Source organism: Podarcis filfolensis (assembly GCF_964270895.1).
Source record: "Podarcis filfolensis genome assembly, chromosome: 13".
Classification (NCBI taxonomy): Eukaryota; Metazoa; Chordata; class Lepidosauria; order Squamata; family Lacertidae; genus Podarcis; species Podarcis filfolensis.
The window spans coordinates 34,556,350-34,580,101 of record NC_139615.1 but is presented as its reverse complement, the minus strand read 5'-3'; the positions used below and the strand labels follow the sequence as shown (position 1 = coordinate 34,580,101).

Below are 23,752 nucleotides of genomic sequence, written 5' to 3'. Positions count from 1 at the left end.
GAAATGGCAGTTTCTCCCTCTGTCACATGGAGTCTTTCCCCGTCATGTGTGTCTGCTGTGGCTTTGGGTGTTCAAGAAGTAGAGGGAGGAAGTGCCAGTGAAAGCATCTGCGGTTTGCATTTCCTCTTTCACATTTCCTGTGCAATGTGTGCAGCAGGGGCTTGCGATACATGAGTTCCACCCACCTGGGGATTTTTTTGCACAGCAATCGCATTGTCACTCTTTTGTGGTTTTTTGCAGAATTTTGAGCAGACCTTTATGTAAGAAGAGAAACATACAGTAATGGGAAATGGCGGGAAGGAGAGAGGGGCCGGCCATCGGAAAGGGATGTGAGGCACACCAGGGGAATATACAGTGGTACCTCAGTTTAAGAACAGCCCTGTTTACGAACGATTCGGTTTACAGACTCCGCAAAACCGGAAGTGGTGTCCCGGTTTGCGAACTTTACCTCAGTCTAAGAACGGAATCCGAATGGTGGAAGGGCAGTGGCAGTGGGAGGCCTCATTAGGGAAAGCGCGCCTCGGTTTAAGAATGGTTTCGGTTTAAGAACAGACTTCTGGAATGGATTAAGTTTGTAAACCGAGGTACAACTGTAACCAGAGGCCATGTGGCAGAGAGGGAGAAATTACGCAAGTGGCCAAACCTACAAGTTCTGCGCCTTTCCCATTTCCACATCACTCTCGTCCCCAATCTCAAGGCACCCGGTACTTATGAAACAGTAATTTAGAAGCGAGTGCCTCTGAGCATGTGCGGAGTGCCTTCCACTTCGCCGCAGAGAAAAGCCGCTTCCAAAAGCATCCTGGAAACAGAGGGAGGTGAACATTCATGCCCCTCTGAGCTTTGAGAGCTATAGAAGAAGGAGCCCTAACCACCTCCCCAATCAAGCAGAGCCTTTCCTTCAAAGAATTCTGGGAATTGTGGTTTACCCTTCACGGGGTTACCATTCCCAGCGACCCTTAGCAAACTACAGCGCCCAGAATTCTTTCGGGGTGGGGAGAGTTGGAGGAATGTGCTTTGTGCTTTAAAGGTGTAGGCAGCCAAAATAACTGGCTCCAGCTCGTGTGTATGGAGAAAATAGATGCGTCCTCCTCCACTCTCGTTGGAGAATCTGCAGCAGCTGATACGACTGACGGCAAAAGAGGAAACGGGAAAGAGGAGTGCTTTGCGCACACGCCAAAAAACGGGGAAAAGATGCAGGAAACCGCGTAGCCTGGGAGGGAAGCTTTGCTAAGGAATTTCCCGCAGGGTCCTTGCGCCCTCATCATCTCTGCATAGCCTCGGGGGTGATGGGCGCTTCTGTGGCTGACCGGGGGCTCGCTTGCTTGCTTGTTTGCTTGCTTGCTTTGGCCACGTCGCACAATCCCCGTGCTGTTGGGGATCGATATTTTCCCAACAAGAAGCAACGACCCAGATCCCCAGAGCTTGCTGTACGAGCTGAAGGGAAGCTGCTGCACGCATCAGTTTTCTTCAGCTCGTGGGGAAACGGTGCAAACTTGGGTTGCGCTGTGATCCTTAGGAGCAAACCATTAATAACCCTTCCCCTCTCTTCATAAACAGGCTCTTGTACACTGGGGGTTGCGTACACACCATATATTTAAAGCCCCCCTCCAAAGAAGTATGGGAACTATAGTTTCAGGGTGCTGGGAATTGTAGTTCTGTGAGGATAAACTAAAGTTCCCAGGATTCTTCGCAGGGGTTTGTGTAGGTTGATTTAAATGTATGGAGTATACTTGCTCTGCTTGTCATGGCAGCCTGCTTCCACACATGGCTGGCTTTCACTTGAGGATCACAGCTTTTCCCAAACCTCCAGTTGTTTGGGACTACAACCTCCATCAGCCCCAGCCAGCACATGCTGATCCCAGGGGCTGATGGGAGTTGTAGTTCCAAAGCATTTGGAGGGCACCCAGGTTGGGATAAGACTGGGCGATGGGTATAAACTACAGAAAAGTCGACTGAGGTTCAACACTCGGGAGGTGGGGTCACTAAAATCAGTGCAGTTATAGGAGAAGCTGCCAAGAGAAGTTGCAGTGTTGTTGTTGTTGTTTAGTTGTTTAGTCGTGTCCAACTCTTCGTGACCCATGGACCAGAGCACGCCAGGCACTCCTGTCTTCCACTGCCTCCCGCAGTTTAGTCAAACTCATGCTGGTAGCTTCAAGAACACTGTCCAACCATCTCGTCCTCTGTCCTCCCCTTCTCCTTGTGCCCTCCATCTTTCCAAACATCAGGGTCTTTTCCAGGGAGTCTTCTCTTCTCATGAGGTGGCCAAAGTATTGGAGCCTCAGCTTCAGGATCTGTCCTTCCAGTGAGCACTCAGGGCTGATTTCCTTCAGAATGGAGAGGTTTGATCTTCTTGCAGTTCATGGGACTCTCAAGAATCTCCTCCAGCAACAGAATTCAAAAGCATCAATTCTTCGGCGATCAGCCTTCTTTATGGTCAAGCTCTCACTTCCATACATCACTACTGGGAAAACCATAGCTTTAACTATACGGACTTTTGTTGGCAAGGTGATGTCTCTGCTTTTTAAGAAGTTGCAGTACAGAACAACAAGCCCCTTGTGAGCACTGGTTACATATCCACATGACCACTGCTCCTTGTGCATTTTTCTAATCTATGGGTTGTGCTGAAGAAGATTCCAGCGAAAGTCAGATTATCCGGCATCACTGTCCGTTGTTATTCACCTACTACTTCAGCACCATGAACGCCTAAAAAAAGTTTTACCGCTTAGCCCACAGGATAGCATCTATTACTTTGTTTCAATCATAGACTTATTATACTTCTGCGGACTTTCAAAGATTGACAGATGTGTGTTCAATTTATTTCAAATATATTAGAGAGTTTACAAGTGCACGCATTTTGTTTTTGTTACTAAATCATGTATATTATGCAATAAGAATTACAGTGCTATCTAGTATACTGGTCTCTGTGTTGCTTGTATTGTTTGTTGTGTTAAGAGAAGTTGCAGAACAGCTGCCCTTGGAAGTTCCTAAAGGGGAACTGATTGCAACATACATTTACAAATTTACTTGTTGGTGAACCGCAGCCTAATGAATGTATCTACCTTCAGTGGGAAACTTGGCTCTGCTGCTCCTTAATATGTGAAAAGGCAGTGAAATGGAAAGGATGCCTGATTGGTTGTATCCAATAATACTCAGAGGAGACCCACTGAAATGAATGGACCTAACAAATGTAGGTCCGTTAATTTAAATAGGTCTTCTCTAAGCAGAACATAGGTACAGCCTATGGCCGCTGGCGAGGATCCTCTAGCTGCATATTCTCCCAGACATTTGACAGATAATGCTGATTTTGCTGTCGATGGATTGCATATTTTTCTTGCTGTTTTACTGGGTCATTGGATTTTTTAAAAATCACAACGTATTGCTCCTTTGTTATGCTTTATGCCAGGCATAGGCAAACTCTGCCCTCCAGATCTTTTGGGACTACAACTCCCATCATCCTTAGCTAACAGTGGTTAGGGATGATGGGAGTTGTAGTCCCAAAACTTTTGGAGGGCCGAGTTTGCCTATGCCTGCTTTATGCTCTTAAATTTGTGTAAGTTGCTCGGAAGTACCGTAAGTGGCAAGTGACTAATAAACTGAAAAATAAAATAAACAGAGCAGGCGCTCAATTTAAAAGTGCTGCCCTCCCCATTCTCTCCTGCATTGTGATTCATAAAGGACACACTTCAGATTAAAATAGAGGCTTTCAGCATCACATGTAGGGAAGCAAGGCCGTAGCTAGGAGGTGGCGAAGTGGGGCCCCGCCGGGGCGCAGGCGAGGAAGGGGCACAAAATTGGCTTGAAATATGTTCAGAAATATGTCTATAAATAAAAAATGATATTTTTAAAACAGAGAGTGAATTGAATGGGTGGAGGGTGGCTGGTTGGAGGAGAGGCGGAAAGAAGAGCTGATTTGTCTGTGGCTAGGGGGCTCAATCCCCTTCATGGATCACTGCCTTGCTGTGGCGAAGGGGCTTGAATAACTCAGAGAAGCTATGAGCTATGCCGTGCAGGGCCACCCAAGATGGACAGGTCATAGTGGAGAGTTTTGACCAAACGTTATCCACCTGGAGCAGGAACCGGAAAGCCACTCCAGTATCCCTGCCAAGAAAACTCCATGGACAAAGACAACACAATGGCAAACCTAGACAGCATGTTAAAAAGCAGAGGCATCACCTTGCCAACAAAGGTCCGTATAGTTAAAGCTATGATTTTCCCTGTAGTGATGTATGGAAGTGAGAGCTGGACCATAAAGAAGGCTGATCGCCGAAGAATTGATGCTTTTGAATTCTGGTGCTGGAGGAGACTCTTGAGAGTCCCATGGACTGCAAGAAGATCAAACCTATCCATTCTGAAGGAAATCAGCCCTGAGTGCTCACTGGAAGGACAGATCCTGAAGCTGAGACTCCAATACTTTGGCCACCTCATGAGAAGAGAAGACTCCCTGGAAAAGACCCTGATGTTGGGAAAGATGGAGGGCACAAGGAGAAGGGGACGGCAGAGGACGAGATGGTTGGGCAGTGTTCTCGAAGCTACCAGCATGAGTCTGACCAAACTGCGGGAGGCAGTTGAAGACAGGAGTGCCTGGCATGCTGTGGTCCATGGGGTCACAAAGAGTCGGACATGACTAAACGACTAAACAACAAAAGGGGGTGCAATCTGGACAGTTCTGCCAGGGGTGCAAGATCACCCAGCTACGGCTCTGTAGGGGTCATAGCTCAGTGGTTGAGCATCCGATTTGCACGCAGAAGATCTCAGGTTCAACTCCTGGCATCTCCAGGTAGCGCTACCTGAAACCCTGGAGGGCTGCTACCAGCCACTACTGAGCTAGATGGACCAACATTCTGACTCAGTATAAGTCATCTTCAAATGCTGCCATCGGTTCATTGGAGCTGTGTTTAGTGTGGAAGCATCTATGCCAGTACAGAAGATCAGACTTCAGCAGGGAAGACAGAGCATAGAAATCCAAACCTAGTTGCTGCTGGATCTGCCAGTGCTTCTGTGAAAGTCAGCCCAGGCTGGGACAATTCTCTAGGAGCTGAAGAGATGTCCCTGACCAAAATATTGAGGCAGCGATGCAATATGGGTTAAAGCACAGAGCCTAGGGTGGTCGGTGGTTCGAATCCCCATGACGGGGTGACCTCCTGTTGCTTGGTCCCTGCTCCTGCTAACCTAGCAGTTCGAAATCATGTCAAAGTGCAAGTAGATAAATAGGTACCGCTCCAGCGGGAAGGTAAGCGGCGTTTCCGTGCACTGCTCTGGTTTGCCAGAAGCGGCTTAGTCATGCTGGCCACATGACCAGGAAGCTGTACGCCGGCTCCCTCAGCCAGTAAAGCGAGATGAGTGCCGCAACCCCAGAGTCGGCCACGACTGAACCTAATGCTCAGGGGTCCATTTACGTTTACCTTACGCACAGCTGCCCTTGTTGCAAAGCAGTCTGGGATAGCTGCCACAACACTTGCACACGGCGTGAGTGGTTCGCACCCAGGCAAGCGGGAATTGCTCAAGGTAACTGGAACACACTGTGTGAGCACTAGAGATCCTATATTACGTGACCACATGCAGTGCCAGATTTACTTATAAGCTAAACAAGCTGTAGCTTAGGGCCGTACTCTCTTGCCCCCCCCCAAAAAAAATAGAGGGGAAAAAGCACTGGATGTACATTTCTAAAATATAAGATAAAAAACAAATCAAATAAAACCTACATACAATAACAGTGTTTTGTGTTGCGTAGGCTCCTATGATGTAAGTAATGGGCCCCGCCTGCTAGCCTGCTCCCTAAAATATCACTGGTTTGCTCCTTTCTATATATAGGGTGCCTACATTCTGCATGGACTAGTTGCATGGCAACGTGTGCAAATGGCTTTAGATACCTATGAGGTCCATAAATTACCATAGAGCATATATTCAACACAAAAAACAGCAACAATTTGTTGTCAACAAAGGACAGCTGGACATATAAAGGGCCCCATTACCTTCAGTAGCTTAGGACCTCATCAAACCGCAATCCAGCCCAGACCACATGCATACAATAATTGGGTTTTGCTTTTAATTTGTTTGTTTTTCTGAAAAAGGTAATTGTCTATGAGGTAACTAGAGGCTATTTCAAAAGAAACTCTCGCCATATATAGGCCACTTGAAGCTGCCTTCATGGCACCATGCTGTGAACAATTTCAGATTTATCAGTCAATGCTCAACGTATTTATTTATATTTTTTAAAAAAACATTTCTTTGCTGCAATTGCATAAAAACATTTATTACCAAAGCATTGGACAAAAATTATATATATACACATTAAAAACTACACAAAAGCCAAAATCACAGTGGCAGAAACAATTTTCCATTGTGTGTTGTTGTTTTTTTGGTGGTTTGTTTTTTGGTTTTGGTTTTTTGCCATTTTGTAGGGGATAAAGGTAAAGGTAAAGGTACCCCTGCCCATATGGGCCAGTCGTGTCCGACTCTAGGGTTGTGCGCTCATCTCACTCTAGAGGCCGGGAGCCAGCGCTGTCCACAGACACTTCCGGGTCACGTGGCCAGTGTGACGAAGCTGCTCCGGCGAACCGGCACCAGAGCAGCACACGGAACGCCATTTACCTTCCCGCTAGAAAGCGGTACCTATTTATCTACTTGCACTTAATTGTGCTTTCGAACTGCTAGGTGGGCAGGAGCTGGGACAGAACGACGGGAGCTCACCCCGCCGCGGGGATTCGAACCGCCAACCATGCGATCGGCAAGTCCTAGGCGCTGAGGTTTTACCCACAGCGCCACCCGCGTCCCTGCTTTGCAGGGGATAGTAGTCCCTTAATAAAACCCACAAACTGTACTGCCAAGCCCCCTTGCTGCCCTAAGCTGCCCACAGCCTACCTCACAGGGGGGGTTATGAGAATGAACAAGCAAATGGCTGAGAAACAGTGAGCTGTCAATCAGCACTGCTATTCTAAGCTCTTGATAATGGATTGTCCATGATAAACATACAGCAGTTAAAAACTGGGATCAGCTCAGTTTGCCACTGTCCAAACAAGCTAGCTACATTGGCCTGTTTTGGAGTAGGACAATACATTGCAAACTGTGTTAGAGGAGGTGGTGATTTCAGCAGTGTTAGAAACTGAGATATGAAAGCTAGGAGCTAAATGGCACCTTAAGCCTAGGGTTATGGGAGCAACAATGGAATGTCTAGGCGCACTTTTTTTATACGTATATAAGAACACAAAGCTGAAAAATGAATGAACTGCAGCTAAAATGTTATGTTCATTTTTCATATGGTCTGGTCCTTCCCCTGCCCACCCCCCTAATATTCTTAAGAGGGTCTCTTCTCTGGTCTTCAGAGAGTAGCTGGAAGTGGGGAGGCAGAAAAAGGTCCTCTTTTCCTTCCACTCTGCAGTTTTCATCTGAAATCTTAGGCGTGGTACTACGTCCAGTGCTCAGAAACTGCTGGCACTAATGAAATTCCCTGTCGCAAAATGCGCCTAGAAAACGGGAGTTTCCAAAACTGGGCTTCAGGTCCTTTCAAGACGTTGTATAGAATCTAAGTTTTCATTTATGCTAATTAGAATAGCTGTCTTATGAATGGAGGTCCTCAGTACAAATTATATTCTCACTAGTTGAGGCACATTATATATTTACATTTTTGTTTGCTTTTTTTTTTAAAGCACCTAGTTAAGCAGTTGCATATTTGCAATAATGGGGTGAAGAGTTGGCCCATGAGAATTAACCCCCCCCCCCAAATATCCCATGGTGAAGCACTACCGTTATATTAGGGCCAGCTAAAAATTCACCAAACAATAGCGAGCCAGCTTCCTCCTAATTTTGTGACATTTCCAGTTCGGCTTCCTAAAGGTCCCCTTTCCGTTCCTGCGGCTTTTGCACCACCACCAAAGATCCCGGGGCGCGCTCTCCTCTCGGATGGATCTGTCCCGCCCCCCCCCCCCCAACAATCTGCAGCCGGATCCCGGGGTTACATGTCCCCAACTGCGCGTTAGGGATCAGGGTGGCAAATCTCCCCGGCCGCGCTTGATCCTATTTCGGAGCAAGTGCAGGGCGCGCGTTGCTTTACGCATTTTAGCGCAAAAACGCGCGGAAGAAGGGGTTGGATTGCGTCGCTTGCTGTTATTTCTTTTAATAATCCGTCGGCCGGGGAGGGGGCGGGGAAGGGATAGGATGGCCGTGCCTGCCTCCCTCCCTGTTGCAACGGGGTGGATGAGTTCAGTGGGTTTTTCTCTCTTTCAATAGCGAGGGGGGCGGAGGGCGGCGCGGACGCGCAGGGGGAGGAGGAAGAAGAGCGCGTCGCCGGCTGCCGTTTAGCTTCCTTTCCTGCCACAGCAGAAAAAAGGGGGGTGGACAAGGCGCGCGAGAGAGGGGTGAGAAGCTGATCTCTTTAAGACCCAGCGGGAATTTTCTCTCGGGTTTGCCCCCCTCCCTTCTCTCTCTCCCCTCCTCTCTTCCCCCCAACCTTATCATTATTATATTTTTAATTTATTTTTTTTAGGAGCGACAGGCTGCGCCGTTCGCAGAAGCGCCGGGTCTCCACCACCATCGGGCTGCAAAGACTGAGAGAGCAACCAGAAACAAGAGGAGGAGGAAGAAGAAGAAGAAGAGAGGGAGGCAAAGGGATGAAGGGGAGGCGTAACGCATCCGAGCAGCCGGCGACAGTGGGCCTGAGCTGATCCGAGCCTGAAGGGTCGCGCTTCCCTGTAACCATCGGTAAGGAAAAGAAGCCTCTCTCTTTTTGGAAACGTTCTCTCCTCCGCCCCCGCTGACCACATTTCCCTGACACAATGAACGCCGTGTTGTAGGAGGAAGAAGGAGAAGCGTGCATTAGCTCCCCCCCTTCCCCTCCATCCCTTGTTTCTCGCGATGTGAATCCGCTGCCGCAGCTCGTCTGGGAAGAGGCAGTTCGGAGGGGGATCGGAAGAAGGGTGGGCGCGTGGAAAGAGGACCAAACGTGGGGCTATGTGGTGTCCAGGACACCCGAAGATTCGCTGAACCATGATGAAGACTGAGCCCCAGAATAGTCCTGGTGGCAGTAGCAGCAGCAGTGGCAGCGGTGGCGGCGGCGGCAACAACGGCGGTGGAGGAGGGAGCCTACGGAGTGCCTCGCCTCACCGGAACGCCTACGAAGCTGGCATCCAGGCCTTGAAAGCCACCAAGGATGCCCTTGGCAACGCCGAGAGCGAGGAGGCCAAGAAAGCCCGGAACAAGAAGTATGGCTCCAACGTCCACCGGATCAAGAACATGTTCCTGCAGATGGGGACGGCGGGCCCCGCCGGGGAGGGCACCATGGACCTGGCCAAGATGAAGGAGAAGCCCGTGCGGCTGTCCTTGCCCCGGGCCAGCAGCCTGAACGAAAACGTGGACCACAGCGCCCTTCTGAAGCTGGGCACCAGTGTGTCCGAGAGGGTGAGCCGCTTCGACTCCAAGACGGACAAACCGCTCTCCAAGCTGCAGGAGACGAGGAAGATCTTTGAGAGGAGCCTGCAGGAGAAGGAGACCAGCAACAAGCTTCTGCTGAGGAAGGAGAGGGCCGGGTTCCAGGACAGGAAGCTGGACGTGGTGGTGAGGTTCAACGGCAGCACCGAGTCCTTGGACAAGCTGGACACTGAGGCCGTGTCGCCCACCGTCAGCCAGCTCAGCGCCGTCTTCGAGAAGGCCGACTTGAGGAACAACCTCCACAAGGCCCCTGGGAAAGTCGGGCCCCTCAACTCCAAGATCGTCCCCAAGAGGCCCAGGGTTTTCCTTCAGGCCCCAGAAGGGGCCAAAGCAGAAGGGAGAAGTAGTAGTAGTAGTAGCAGTGACGGGCCTACTGCTCTCCAGGCGAGAGGCAGGCTGCCTGAGGCCGACAAGAGCCAGGCCAAACTTCCCGCTGGCGGAGGGGCAACGGTGAAGCCGGGGGATGGCAATGCGGGAGGTCTGCGTCCCCAGAAGGTCCAGGAGGTACGCAAGATCAAGCCCGTGGAAGTGGAGGAGAGTGGGGACTCGGAGCAGGAGTTTGAGGCGGCCGAGGTGGCAGTGGCGGCGGCAATTGCCGAAGAGCGCAGCAAGGCCGCTTCCAAGGGGCTTGGCGAGGTGAACCGGGCAGAGGTGATCCAGGCCGAGGTCACGGTGCACGCCGCCTTGGAGAACGGCCGGCCGGGTGGCGAGAGGCACTTGGAGACGCCAGACCCTCTGGCGGATGCTTTCGGCGAGGAAGGGGCCAAGGCGGAAGGGCCGGAGGAGAATGACTTGTGCGACGAGTCGAAGAGAGAGGACTTCTCCGAGGCTGACCTGGTGGACATCAGTGCCTACAGTGGGCTGGGGGAGGATTCGGGAGGGAGCGGGCTGGATGAAGACGAAGACGCCGACGGACTGTACGCGCCGGAATCCAGCTGCATGGAGATCGCCGGGCTGTCGGAAGAGGAGGAGGCCACCCCCAACCGCAAGATCCATTTCAGCACTGCTCCCATCCAGGTAGGCCAAGGCATGAGATGTTCTGAGCAGGTAGGATGTACGACTGGGCTTGGCAAGGCTCAGCTGTTCTTGGGTCCGGGAAGTCCGTCGCCTGCTGGGGGTCACTGTCAGTGAGTTTTCCGAGCTAGAATCTTCAAATCGTTTTAGAGTTGGAAGAGACCATGGGAATGATCTTGTCCAATGCCCTGCAGTGCAGGAATATTTTGCCCAATGTGGGGCTCAAACCCACGACCCTGAGATTCAAAGTTCTCATGCTCTACCAACTGAGCTACCCCTCAGTTTGGCCTATCTGGGTTTGGCCTAGTTCTCACATGTAGCTTATGAGGTTGGGAAGGGCCACAGCTCAGGGATAGTGTATCTGCTTTGCATGCAAGAGGTCTCAGGTGCAGCCCTTGACATTGACAGGTAGGAGAGACCCTTGCCTGAAATCCTGGGGGGCTGCTGCCAGTCAGTGTAGACAATACTGAGGAAGATGGCCAGAGGTCTCACCCAGTGTAAGGTGGCTTTCTGAGTCCTCGTATCTCGATTGTAATTCCACAAAGGCTGCAAGCCGAGCTTGCTTGATGGGGTGGCTCCTCCATCCAAAAATTACCTTGCATGCGATAAATATGTTCCCTGTGCATGCCATGCTAAGGAGAAGGCATGAAGCTCCACCTTCTTCCTGAGCAGCTAGATTTCTACATGAAAGGAAAGGCGTGTAAAAAGACATGCGCTTGTTTGTGTGGAGCTGCATTAACCTGCCATCTGGATTGGCCCAGTCATGGCACAGCCTCCCACAACCCACTGGCCTGTTGGGGAGGACCAGGCCTAAATATGGGCTTTCTCCCCACACCAACCCTCTCCTCAGGAAGATTTCCAATGAGAAGGCCTCGATATCGAAAAGCCTATAGCAAACGTTTACTTGAGAACTACAGACCGACAGGAAAGGGGTTGTGTGTCCCCCTTTTGCATATATGTATTTTTATTTTGAACTTTAGGAGCTCTGGAAACACTGGGGGGAAGGTTCTGTTCAAAACTCTCATCCTAAGGGCTAGTGGCAGAAAAAAGGGGCCTGGTTGCTGCTTTTAACAGGGCTGGCCTCTCTCTGAGGCAGATCTACAGGACTCAAGACTATCTGTGCAAAGGTGGTTTTAGGACCAATAGGCCAGACAGTATCATGGCAGATAGTCACAGTGTTTTGGAGTGCCCCCGCCCCCTACTCTCACTCAATCCCCCCCTTTTTTCCTTTCCATTGTAGAATCCTAGGGAGAGAGAAAGAATATTTGTCTAGGGTGGAAAATCAGGGAATGGGTGGGGTTGAAGGAGACCGTTCCCTAGCCTGAGATTTCGGCAGACAGGGAGATGCTGCTGAGGTGACTTGATATTGCAAAGCAGTCTGGGGGTGGAAGAGGGAGAAACCATTCTCCATCCCTCCCCCCCTTTTTTTTTGCAAAACCACTGCTTTTATGGAACGCTCAGGGCGAGGGAGGGATTATTAATGAACCCGTTTCTGTCTGGCTGCTGGTAGTAAAGGGGATAACACATTGGATGTGAAATCTCCGTTTCTCACACTCCATCCCACCTCTGCTGGGGGCTGCATGTTTCTGGAAGAAGGACGGAGAGGGGAGGGGTGGGCTGGGGAGAGAGATGTCACCGACACAAATTCAGGGAGATGGCTCATCGCCATCTGTTCCTTTCTAGCCCTCCTGCTGCCCCAATGCCCCTTATTCCCTCTCGGAGTTGCTATCGATTGGCTACCTTTCCGCTCTTCAACACCTTGCAAGGATCAAAGGCGTACTGACCATCATTCCCAAACAGTTAGCTCGGTTTTGTCCCCTGCAAAAGGCCAGCTTTGCCAGGGGTGAATCTGGAGGCAGGAAGACTCTCTAGTCTTCCCCAGATGAGCGAAATGAATGGCAGCTCTCCTGTTCTGCTGGGGACTGGGGCCCACAGGCAGAGGGGCAATCAATAACCAGAGCCTGGTCCAGGGGTGTGGTAAGGCGAGGCAAATCAGGACCACGGACAGCTCCGACTAGGCCCTGCGTGCTGAGCTTGGGGAGATGTTGTCTCAGCAGACGGCTTAGGGTCATCTGAAGCCTTTGAAAGGACAGCAGGGTTTGACTTTCCAGTAGCTCTGCCCCCCTGCCCCAACCCCAGAGAGCTGTTGGCAATATTTAAAGGGTCTGTAGCCTGTTCTTCAGTCACAGAAGATTCTACATGGGGATCATCTTCATATGCAAGAGCTACATCTTCAGGCCTGGTCAGTGTAGAAGGGGCTGTTGCTGAAGGGTCTCCCCTCCAGTGGGTTGACAGGTTTGTCATCCGAATGAGATCCATGTTCAGGCCAGCACTGGGAACCTGAGACAGGGGAACATGACAGCCCTCTGGCGGGTGCCCATGAGGTCATAGACCTGGATAGAAGGAGATGGTCAATCAGGCCAACGTTTTCAAGTTCTGAGATAGGATTCAACATGGATCATTAACTCAGGTTGCCCATGATATCTCCACTTAATGGTTGGTGTGTTGTAGTGGTTAGTGGGTTGCAGCCGGGCCAGCAAGACCCTGGTTGAAATCCCTGTTCGGCTGCAAAGCTTCCTGGGTCTGTCCCCCATCTCTCAGCCTAACCCACCTCGCTAGGTTGTCATGAAGATAAAGGGGGAGAAACACAGGTCGTTTTGAGTTCTTTGGGTAGTTGGGACAAAAAGGGAATATGTCTGGAGAGAGATTAGAACGTAGGAACATGGGTGAATGTCCCACGAGCAGATGTCAGGGGCAAAGAAGCAGTGTTCAAAATTTACCAAACACCAGGTGCGGGTCCGGTTGTGACTATGTGGAGTTTTCTGGGTGCCAGGCTAGCAACCGCAGTTTAGAATACCTCTGCCTTGGTCCACAGTTAATACCAATTCCGTTCCCCCTGTGTGTGATTCTCCTTCTTGCATTCTGGGACAAGTGAACCGTTGCCAGAGTAAGCTACAGCCCATTAATGTTGTCGAGATCATAGCATCGTGGAATTGTAGCATTGGAAGGGAACCCAAGGGCCATCTAGTCAAGCCCCAGACATTCCATTGTGGTGATTGTAATCTACGTAGGTTTAAGATGCCATGAGGTGCCTAGCTTATATATATCCTGAGTTTCTAACGCTGCGAAGAAGGTGCCCTGCTCCAATAAGTTAACAGGAACGGGAGAGCGATGTTGCAACTGTGCTCTTTCCATAGGAATCTAGTTGGTTGCCATGGGGTCAGAATGCTGGCCTAGATAGACCTTTGATGTGATGCAGCAAAGCTGTTAGCTTCTCACAGTGCATTGTTATTCTGTGGAACTCACTCCCTCAGGAGGGATTCAAATTCACCAATTTGTGTGAATTTAAAAGATTGGACAATCATGGAGGAGAGAGGTCTGTCAGTAGCTACTTGCCACAATGACTCTGCTCTGCCCTCGATGCTTGGAGGCAGTAATACTTCTGAATACAGTGGACACTCGGGTTGTGAATGTGATCCGTGCAGGAGGCATGTTCGCAACCTGCAGTGCTGCTTCTGCGCATGCGCATGCTGTGATTCGGTGCTTCTGCGCATGCGCAAAGCGCAATTTCACGCTTCTGTGCATGCGCAAGCACTGAAACACAGAAGTAACCTGTTCTGATACTTCTGGGTTTTGGCGGGTCTGTAACCCGAAAAAAACGCAACCTGAAGTGTCTGTAACCCGAGGTATGACTGTATCAATTGATGGAGACTACAGGAAGGGAGAGTGATCTTCTGCTCAGGCCTCGCGAGTTTCCCCACAGGCATCTGGGTGGCTACTGTGAGAACAGGATGCTGGCGTGGACCTGATCCAACAGGCTTTTCTTATGTTCTTTGGCCTTCTGGCATTGTTCTGTCTTAGCCAACATCCTGGCACCAGGTCATGGCATATGGGATTGGTCGCTGGCAGAAGAGGAAGCATTACTTCAGTCAGGCTGCCATAAGAGAGTTCAGGTCCCTGGGAGCTGACAGAATGTGCTAGCTTATAGGCTCAAGGGTCAGATTTTAAGACCCTGGGGTTTTAAGATCCCTGATCACCAACTCCAAAAGAGGGGCCACCGCAATTTACATGTGAACAGAGCCGTCTTGCTTTATGTGTTTTAACCATGGAAGAGAGCTGAGTGTTAGACCCCCGCAAAGAACAATTAAATCTGCCAAATGACAACACAACAAGAAAACAACAAAGTTCCTCAGGGAGATAAAGCAGGTAACCTTGACCTAGTCTAGGACATTGGCAAGGCGGGCTCTGTCATTGGCCAGACTGAATCAGATGCCTCAGGCATGGTTACGTCTGTGGCATTTTTTTGCTCCCTAGGAGAGGTGCTTGCGGGATGTTCTGTCTCAGGTAGCAAAATATAAACCTGGCCAGCCTTTTGGGGACGGTGCACTTTGTCCTTCTCTGGAGTTGCGGGCAGCGTTTGTTGTTGCTCCCCGGGCAGCGAGGCGTCTTAGGCAGTGAGGACTTCCATGGAAAGCGGCAGGATGCCTGGCAAGTCTTTTGTGCTCGTGAAATTCCTTTTAGGGAGACTCCGTGGGCGAACCTTGTGCCGAACAGAAGGCACGACATTTGCCGCATGTGTGGCTGGGAAGCAAACCTCCCCCGTTGCCGGTGACCCTGAAGGGTGGGTCTTCTTTGGTCTTTTTCCTGTTTCTCCTGCTTGGTGGGCTTGGCTTGGATTCGCCCCTCGTCCCCTTTGGGTCTCTGCTGATAGGTTAGTGCAGAGGGGAAGGAACTATTCTTAGCTCAAGGGCCACATTTCCAGCTTTCCAGGGGCTGTGGGCCAGTGGCGGGTGGGAACAGAGGTGCAGGTCAATTCTGTATCCAGGGCAGCCACCTACCAGCTCCATCTGGTACGCAGGCTGAGACCCTACCTGTCCGCAGACTGTCTCACCAGAATGGTGCATGCTCTGGTTATCTCCCGCTTGGACTACAATGCGCTCTACGTGGGGCTACCTTTGAAGGTGACCTGGAAACTACAACTAATCCAGAATGCGGCAGCTAGACTGGTGACTGGGAGCGGCCGCCAAGACCACATAACACCGGTCCTGAAAGACTTACATTGGCTCCCAGTATGTTTCCAAACACAATTCAAAGTGTTGGTGCTGACCTTTAAAGCCCTAAACGGCCTCGGCCAGTATACCTGAAGGAGCGTCTCCACCTCCACTGAGGTCCAGCTCCAAGGGCCTTTTGATGGTTCCCTCACTGCAAGAAGTGAAGTTACAGGGAACCAGGCAGAGGGCCTTCTCGGTAGTGGCGCCCTCCCTGTGGAACACCCTCCCATCAGATGTGAAGGAAATAAACAACTATCTGAAGACACCTGAAGGCAGCCCTGTTTAGGGAAGTTTTTAATGTTTGATGTTTTGTTGTGTTTTTAACATTCTGTTGGAAGCTGCCTAGAGTGGCTGGGGAAGCCCGGCCAGATGGGCGGGGTATGAGTAATAAATCATCATCATCATCGTCGTCATCATCATCATCATCATTAAACTGGTGGGACAATGAATGCGAATTTCACCTTTGTGCAGTTGGCTAGTTTCTGCACACTCACATGCTCCTCTATAACCTCCGAGCAGACCAGCAAAAGGCACAATCAGCACTCAAGGACACATCCCAGCCAGGCAAAAACACTTGCACTATGAAGCAGGACCAGCGAGGGGTGAGGCCTGGAGAGAGTTTAGAGAGTCAGAAAGAGATGGGAAGGATGCCTTTGGCCCTTGGGGCCGAGGTTCCCTACGCCTGTGTTAGTGGATGAAGAGATTTGGTTAACGGTGAATCCTACCTTGAAAGGAAATGCTGCTGCTCTCAGTGAGAAATCTGTCCCTGTCTTCTTTTATTCAAGCTAGTTCTGCAGATGAACTGTGGTCTGTAGGAAGAGCAGCTTATCATATTCCTGCTCCAGTCTGTGCCCTCCCAACAGTTGACTGTATATTAGCTTGGAGAGCTTCATTGCCAATGGTTTAGATGCAGGTTTATTACATCGCTCACTGGGGCAAGGCGGTTTGAGCATATTACACTGATCCTGGCCCAATTGCACTGGCTGCCAATTAGTTTTTTGGGCGCAGTTCAAAGTGCTGGTTTTGACCTATCAAGCTTTAAATGGCTCAGGACCACCATACCTCAAGGACAGGCTTTCTCCATATGAACTGACCCAGACCCTGCAACCATCATCTGAGGCCCTTCTTCGCATACCTCCTCTGCCCAGAGGTGGAAAGAGAAGAACTGGGCCTTTTCTGTGTTGGCTCCCCATTTGTGGCATGCTCTCCCCAGGGAGACTCAGCTGGTGCCGTCATTATACACAATTAGGCACCAGGCAAAAATGTTCCTCTTCAACCAGGCCTTGGGCTGATTGCCATCCAATGCCCTTTTAAATGTGTTGTGGGATGGGGCTGGGGTTATTGGTCTGTTTTTGTTTTTATTATGTATGTTGTGTGTCTTCATGTTGTGATTTTATGTTGTGAACTGCCCTGAGAGCTGTGGATGAAGGGCAAATTTAAATAACAACAACAACAATATATTGCTTCCCACTAAAAAATACCACAAAGTCATTTATAGCCGAGTAAAAAACAATCACCAATGATAAAATCAGATAGGATATTAAAAACAGATCTAACACTACAGCAGCATTTGTGCTTCCCAAGTGCCTGGGAAAATAAAAATGTTATTTTCATGGCACTGAAACAATGACAAGGTTGGCACCAGGCAGGCCTTCCGGGGGAGAGCATTCCAGAAACAGGGGGCCACTACAGAGAAGGCCCAGTCTCTCCTCACCACCTTCTGAAGTTCCCTGGGATGTGGTGTTCACAGAAGAGCCTCAGGTGATGTTCTCAGCATCCAGGCAGGTTCATAATGGGGAAAGGCAGCTCTTTAGGTGTAGCCCCAAACAACTCTTCTTTGAACAGCAACAAACACAATGAGGGGGCGAGATGGCATGGTGCATGTTGCCCGCCAGAGTCACACAATGCTTTGCTACCCTTGCCAGTCAAATGTGCCACCCAGGAGGAAGGAGACATTCTTTCAGGGAGTGTATTCCCAGCAGTGGCACTACACCAAGGAAGGTCGCAATGGCAGGGGGCAAATCACTCCTGTGAAAAACAGCTTAATTTAATAAACTAGATTCAGATCCTGTGGTTAGGAGGGAATGTTCTTGCTTTGTTTCATACTAGCAGCCGCATACCCGGCTTTGCTCAGGAAAACTAAGCAACAAAAACAGCGCAGTTTTGAAATCGGTGTTTCAAACCAGCTTTGGAAGGTTCAGTCCGCCATCTTGATTCAAAATGGCGCCCGTTTGTCTCCAAACATTGACAAAAAAACCAACAACCCTGCTCCTTGGTCCCTGGAACTTTCATGCAAAATTTGGTTGTGATATCATAAGAGGCATCCAAGCGGATGGCGAAACAACTTTCCGAAACATATAATCAATCATAGAATTGAAGAGTTTGAAGGCACCCCAAGGTTCATCTAGCCTAACCCCAGGCAATGCAGTAATCGTTTGCCTGATGTCAGGCTCGAACCCACGACCCTGAGATTAAGAGTCTCATCTTTAAGATTTTATTTTTCCTCACATGTGGAAACGCAGTGTTTTCTCATCTGGCATACAAGAGCCAAAGCAGGTTTCAAAGTTGAGACAAGTATACGAGATGAGTTGGCACATGTTTGCTAGTGGAAAATGCATCACCATGAAAGGGAAACGTCCTGCTTCTTTTAAGGTCCAAACTGAAAGGGAAAGCCATCTTTAAATATGTTTTGCGACTTCTGCAGAAGGGGGAAAGAGGAAGCTAGCTTGCCTGTGTGCATATGAGATCTACTCAGTGGTATGTCCTTTAGTCAACCCCAGTGTCAGGGGCGGGGTGGTGGGTTTTAGTCTCTGATGAAAGCTTCAGTGGAAAGAGGATGCAATTAAACATTACAGCCTCTCATGCTAACTTATAATCAGACGTTACCATGAAGCTTCTGACTGATGCTCTGGCTTGCTTCAGAAGTTTTTTTTTTTTTTTTTTTTTGCAACTACAGTGGTACCTCGGGTTACAGACACCTCGGGTTACAGACACTTCAGGTTACAGACTCCGCTAACCCAGAAGTAGTACTTCGGGTTAAGAACTTTACCTCAGGATGAGAATAGAAATCGTGCTGCGGCGGCAGCGAGAGGCCCTATTAGCTAAAGTGGTACCTCAGGTTAAGAACGGTTTCAGGTTAAGAACGGATCTCCAGAATGAATTAAGTTCTTAACCAGAGGTACCACTGTAGTTGAGCTCCTGTTGCTGAATTCAGATTCTGAAGCAGAGTCTTGGCTCAAATGAAGTCCTGGTCAAAAATGAATTCATTACTCTTACTCGTTCATGAGCGGCTTCCATAGTCACCTTCCCCTTTCTCCTCACAACAACCCTGTGAGGTAGGCGAGGAGAAAGAGAGAGCGAATGGGCAAGGTCATAGCTGAGCAGGGATTTGATTCAAGCCTCCCTGTCCTGGTGTGATCACGACATCACACTTTGGCTCTCTTCAGGGATGGGCAGTTTGATTTGAAATTCTGCTTTCAGCAGTTGTGCCAAATTCTGCACCTTTTCCAGCTTCTCTTCCTTTGTCAACACCCTTTCTTCTCCCAACAACTCGCAGCCCCAACAATTCCCAGATGCTGTGTAACATTTCCTCACTAGCCGGGCCTATCTTTTCACTTTCCTGACAGGAACCTGCACTGATGGGGATAATATTCCATTGCTGTCAGCTTCCCCCTGATCAGTTAGAACATTTGTGAACATGTCATAATTACACATTTGCTCAGCGATTGATGTGCGGGGAGGCAAAGACATTCCAGTTTCAGAGCGTTTTCGGTACGTTATATTCCTATACAAAACTCCATATTTTACAGGGGGGAAACTGAGGTTGAAAAACTGCAGTAATTTCAAGGCCCTATAACAGTTCCAAGGTAGATCTGGGAAATAAATCCAGATTTCCCAGTCCCTGTTTGGAATACATCAATGAGCTCTACTTGGGGCTACCTTTGAAGGTGACTCGGAAATTACAACTAATCCAGAATGCGGCAGGTAGACTGGTGTCTGGGAGTGGCTGCCAGGACCATATAACACAGGTCCTAAAGGATCTACATTGGCTCTCAGTACGTTTCCAAACACAATTCAAAGTTTAAATGCTGATATTTAAATCCCTAAATGGCCTCGGCCCTGTATACCTGAAGGAGTGTCTCCACCCCCATCATTCACTGAGGTCCAGCTCTGAGAGCCTTCTGGAGGCTCCCTCACTGTGAGGTTACAGGGAACCAGGCAGAGGGCCTTCTTGGTAGTGGCACCTGCCCTGCGGAATGCCCTCCCCTCAGATGTTTAGGGAAGTTTTTAATGTGTGGTGTTTTACTGTGGTTTTATAATTGGTTGGAAGCTACACAGAGTGGCTGAGGCCACTCAGTCAGATGGGCGGTGTATTATTATTATTATTATTATTATTATTATTATTATTATTATTATTATTACAGCGGTCCATCCCTCCCACTCCATGAAACCAGAAATCTCAAGATTCCCTTCATGTTATGAGCATAAGAGCCTTGCTGGATCAGACCAAAGGTCTACCTAATTCAGTGCCCCAAAAGATGCTTATCTACTAGCAGAACATGAGTCTCATAGTGGAGCAAATATTGTTGTCATAGCTAGTAGCCAATGATAGCGCTAGCCTCTGTGAATCTGTCCAACATGTTTTCAAAGCCATCCAAGTTGGTTGATGCAAAGGATAAAGAGGCAGCCCATTTTGTGGAATATTTAAAATGGCACATCACCAATCCTAGATGTGTGTGGTTGGGTCCTGTCAAGCTGCCAGGGTCATGGCAGCTGCCCAAGGGTGCTGGGTGCTTATTCTGAGTCTGGTAACGGGGGCCAGGGTTCCTTGGAAGGTAAACCAAAGTAGAAAGCCTTTGCCGAAGACAGTTCAGCATCCGCCTTCATATACGTACCAGCTATCAGCAGGGTGAGATGCTAAATACCGCTGCACGTCAGCGACGGATCACTGTCAAATATCAACCTGCAAGATACCAAAACAAGGAAATCAGATAGGGTGGGGTGTTGACGACAGCTGGCAAACATGCAGCCGTTTACAGGCTTGGCAGAATTAGCAAATGAGAATTGCGAGCGATAGCGGACAGCCAGGTGGGGAGAAGGCACTTACCTGTCCTGGCAGGCGGATCGATACAATACGATATCTTTATTGTCATTGTCCCATGCAGAACAATGAAATTGAAAAATCTAGCTAAAACCCCTAAAACCTCTGAAACCCCATTTTAAAATACAATATAGTTCTATAGAGATTCCTTATCCTGTGTTTAAAAACAGAATTGCATTTGGGTAGATCATGGCTGCTTATTGGGAGGGACATGGTGGCGGCAAGATGGGTGCAGCACAGACGCATCAGCAGAGCCAATCCGGAGTTCCTGCTGCCGGGACCGCACTGTGCCACCCTCCCTGCCGCCTCCTTGTTTCGGTAGGGCAGCCTCCACAAAGCCACCCGCTACTGTTCTTTTGAGGATAGTTTTCAGGAGCAAAATTGGTCCGGCCCTATCACGTTCGTGTAAGGAAATTGGAACTGAGCCGCATGTCCTGCAGCAGTGCTCTCTCTCACAAGCTATGTTGGCCCACAAGGTTCCTTGGAGTGGTGTTATTGTCTGCTGTCGTTAACCCCCTGCTGCTATAATCCTCCCACGCCCCCCACCCCAGGAGAGGATGCTGGGTTATCCTCTTCCTAGGTGGCCCCCATTTTCAGGCTGATGGGCCATCTGCTCAGCCTTGCAACGTAGCATCAGGTGGACTCTTTGTGCACTGGGGATAAGCCAAACAGCGCAAATTATTAGACAATAGCCCCTTTTCCCGTTCCTGCTGGCCAGCTTTAGTTGCTCTCCACTCCCCTCGATCTGGATGGTCAAGGGAAGGGTATATAAGTCTGGAAGGCGGAGAGACCCGTGTCCTGTGACAAACGGCCTAACAAGAATTCAAGATCAGAGGGGCTGATGGGGAAGAGGGTGTGCTGTTCGCCTATAAAGCAGGCAGCCCGACAGGTGTCCACAAGGCCTGGCAGCAGGGGAGTGGTACCTCTGCCCCCAAGAAGGATGGACTGCAAGGGTCCACAATGCTTGCGAGGACGGGCTGCTAGGTCTTGGAGGACCGCTCTAGAGAAGATAGAAAACAAAGTAATCCAGGCAGAACGCATAGATCGGGGGGGACAGGGGGACGGATGGACCTTGCAGACATCCAAATGTTGTTCGACTACTGGCTGGGGCTGATGGGAGTTGGAGTTTGACAACGTCCCCAGGGCCTCAGCATCCCCACTTCCGTTTTAAAGCCATCCGAGATGTTGGCTGGCACCGTATTGTGCGGCAATGAATTCGACAAATTAATTGCATGCTGTGCAAAGAAGTGCTTCCTTTTGCCTGTCCTGAACTTCCCGTCGATCAATTTCATCGGGTAACCACAAGTCGTAGCATTATGAGAGCAGGTGGGGGGGGGCTGAGGACTTCCATCTCTCTCTCTCTCTTTCTCTCTCTCCCTCTTTCTCCTCCCCTCCCTCCCTCCCCTCATTTGCTCAATACTGTGCATAATTTTTATGCACTATCTCTCCCGTTCCCCCCCTTTCACTGTCTTTCCCCTAAACTAAAAAGACCCAACCGTTATAACTTTTCCTTCTCAGGGAATTGCCCCAGCTCCCTCCCTGATCAAATTTGGTTGTCCTTTCCTTCACCTTTATGCAGCTCTTCTTCTTCTTCATCATCATCATCTTCCTCGGGATGTTTCGACTTGGGACTTTGAGGTGATGTTAAGGGCAGAAGCATGAGTGAGGCAGGCTCAGTTTGACCCCATCTGCTCAGATGTCCCAATTTGCACAACCCATCAAGGATCAAGGAAGGGTCAGCTGGCAATGGGCCCCTGCTCATTTCAACCGAACTTTCACCAGAGCACTTCTCAATGAGTTGTGCTTTGTGTAAATTAACAGACAGCAGACACGTGCAGCAGACAGCAGTGACCGGCGGGGTGTCAAGTGGGTGGGAGCCAGGAGCAGGCCAGTAAGAAGTCACACACAGCGTCAGTGAAGTTAACTCTTTATTCAAAGACACAAACAGCTCTGGAGACCAGGCCTAGTCAGCACAGCAACTCACTTGTTGCTCTTGCCTCCCCAAAGCTCTTTGAGTCGCCTCCTCCCCCAGTTCCTTCCCAAGCAAGCTGAGACTCCTTTGTCTTATCTCTATTTGCTCTGCCCTCTTCATACCTCTTTGGGTTCTGGGAAGACCAGGCGGAGGGGAGCTGGTCACAGCAGGAGGGGGAGACCCCCTGGCTTCTTCAGCAGCCGGCCAGATCTCTGCCTCTTGCCCCCCCTCCTCTCCAGCCTCTGCTCCTGCCTCTGATTCTGAACTGCCCTCTGCCACAGCCCCTTCCTGCTCACAAAACCCTGTTACCTCTTCAACTTCTGACACCTCCTCCCATTCTGCTCCCTCTGAACATGGCCTTCTCGGTAGTGGTGCCCTCCCTGTGGAACACCCTCTCTTCAGATGTCAAGGAAGTAAACAGCTATCAGACTTTTAGAAGATGTCTGAAGGCAGCCCTGTATAAGGAAGTTTTTTAATGTTTGATGTTTTAGTATGTTCTGACATGTGCTGCAAGCCGCCCAGAGTGGCTGGGGAAGCCCAGCCAGATGGGCTGGGTATAAATATCGTTGTTGTTGTCGTCCCACCCCTACTCCCTGGGCTCTGAGCCTTCTTCCCTTGGGGGTTCCCCAGCTGCTTCCTCCCACCATTCCTTTGCACCCAGCCATGACACAGGGTTCCTTCATTCACCTGACCTCCCAGCAGCAGCCCTGCTGCAGTTTACCAAGAGGGAGAGGAACACGATAGCAGCGAGGCCAGTATGGTGCAAACACACTATACTGGAACTTCGGGTTGGCTCCACCAATGCATTTGCACCATGTCAGCCTCACCACCGCCTTGCCCCCTCTCCCTCCCAGTAAGTCACAGTGACACCAGTGCTAGGAGGTCAGGTGAGCGTTGCTATCCTATCAACAGCTACCAGCAGTAACCTTGGGTGGCATGCTGCCCGGAGTTTCTGCGTCAGGCTGCAAAATGTCACAGGGCAGCTCTGGAGATGAAAATTTCCACAGAAGGCCTAGGCGGGTGACAACGGCTTCCTGTTTTCTGACTTGCATTTCAGTTTCGGTTCCTGTAACAAACGGCAAAGCGGCTCTCAGCACCATCAGACAAGTAGGAGCACCAACACACACACAGCCTACCCATAGCTTTTTGAGGAGCGAATTTCATGGCGATGTTTGGGGTATTTTTGTTTTG

The 23,752-nt window shown here is 49.9% G+C and overlaps 1 protein-coding gene across 4 annotated transcripts in view; it reads left to right on the top strand.

The window, feature by feature from the left end:
- The first annotated feature begins 8,178 nt into the window (after positions 1-8,178).
- The window catches only part of PPP1R9B (protein phosphatase 1 regulatory subunit 9B), a 74,888-nt gene continuing 59,314 nt past the window's right edge, over positions 8,179-23,752 (top strand). For 2 of the 4 annotated variants that reach the window (XR_014540998.1, XM_083582734.1), the window contains exons 1-2: positions 8,244-8,354; positions 8,483-10,440. Coding sequence is in view for 3 of the 4 variants with exons in the window: in XM_083582734.1 (XP_083438860.1) it covers positions 8,983-10,440 (1,458 nt within the window). In the remaining variant the exon portion in view is untranslated. Of the gene's footprint in view, positions 8,198-8,243; positions 8,355-8,378; positions 10,441-23,752 lie in introns of those variants that run through there. The other 2 variants (XM_083582736.1, XM_083582735.1) reach the window with 2 other exon arrangements.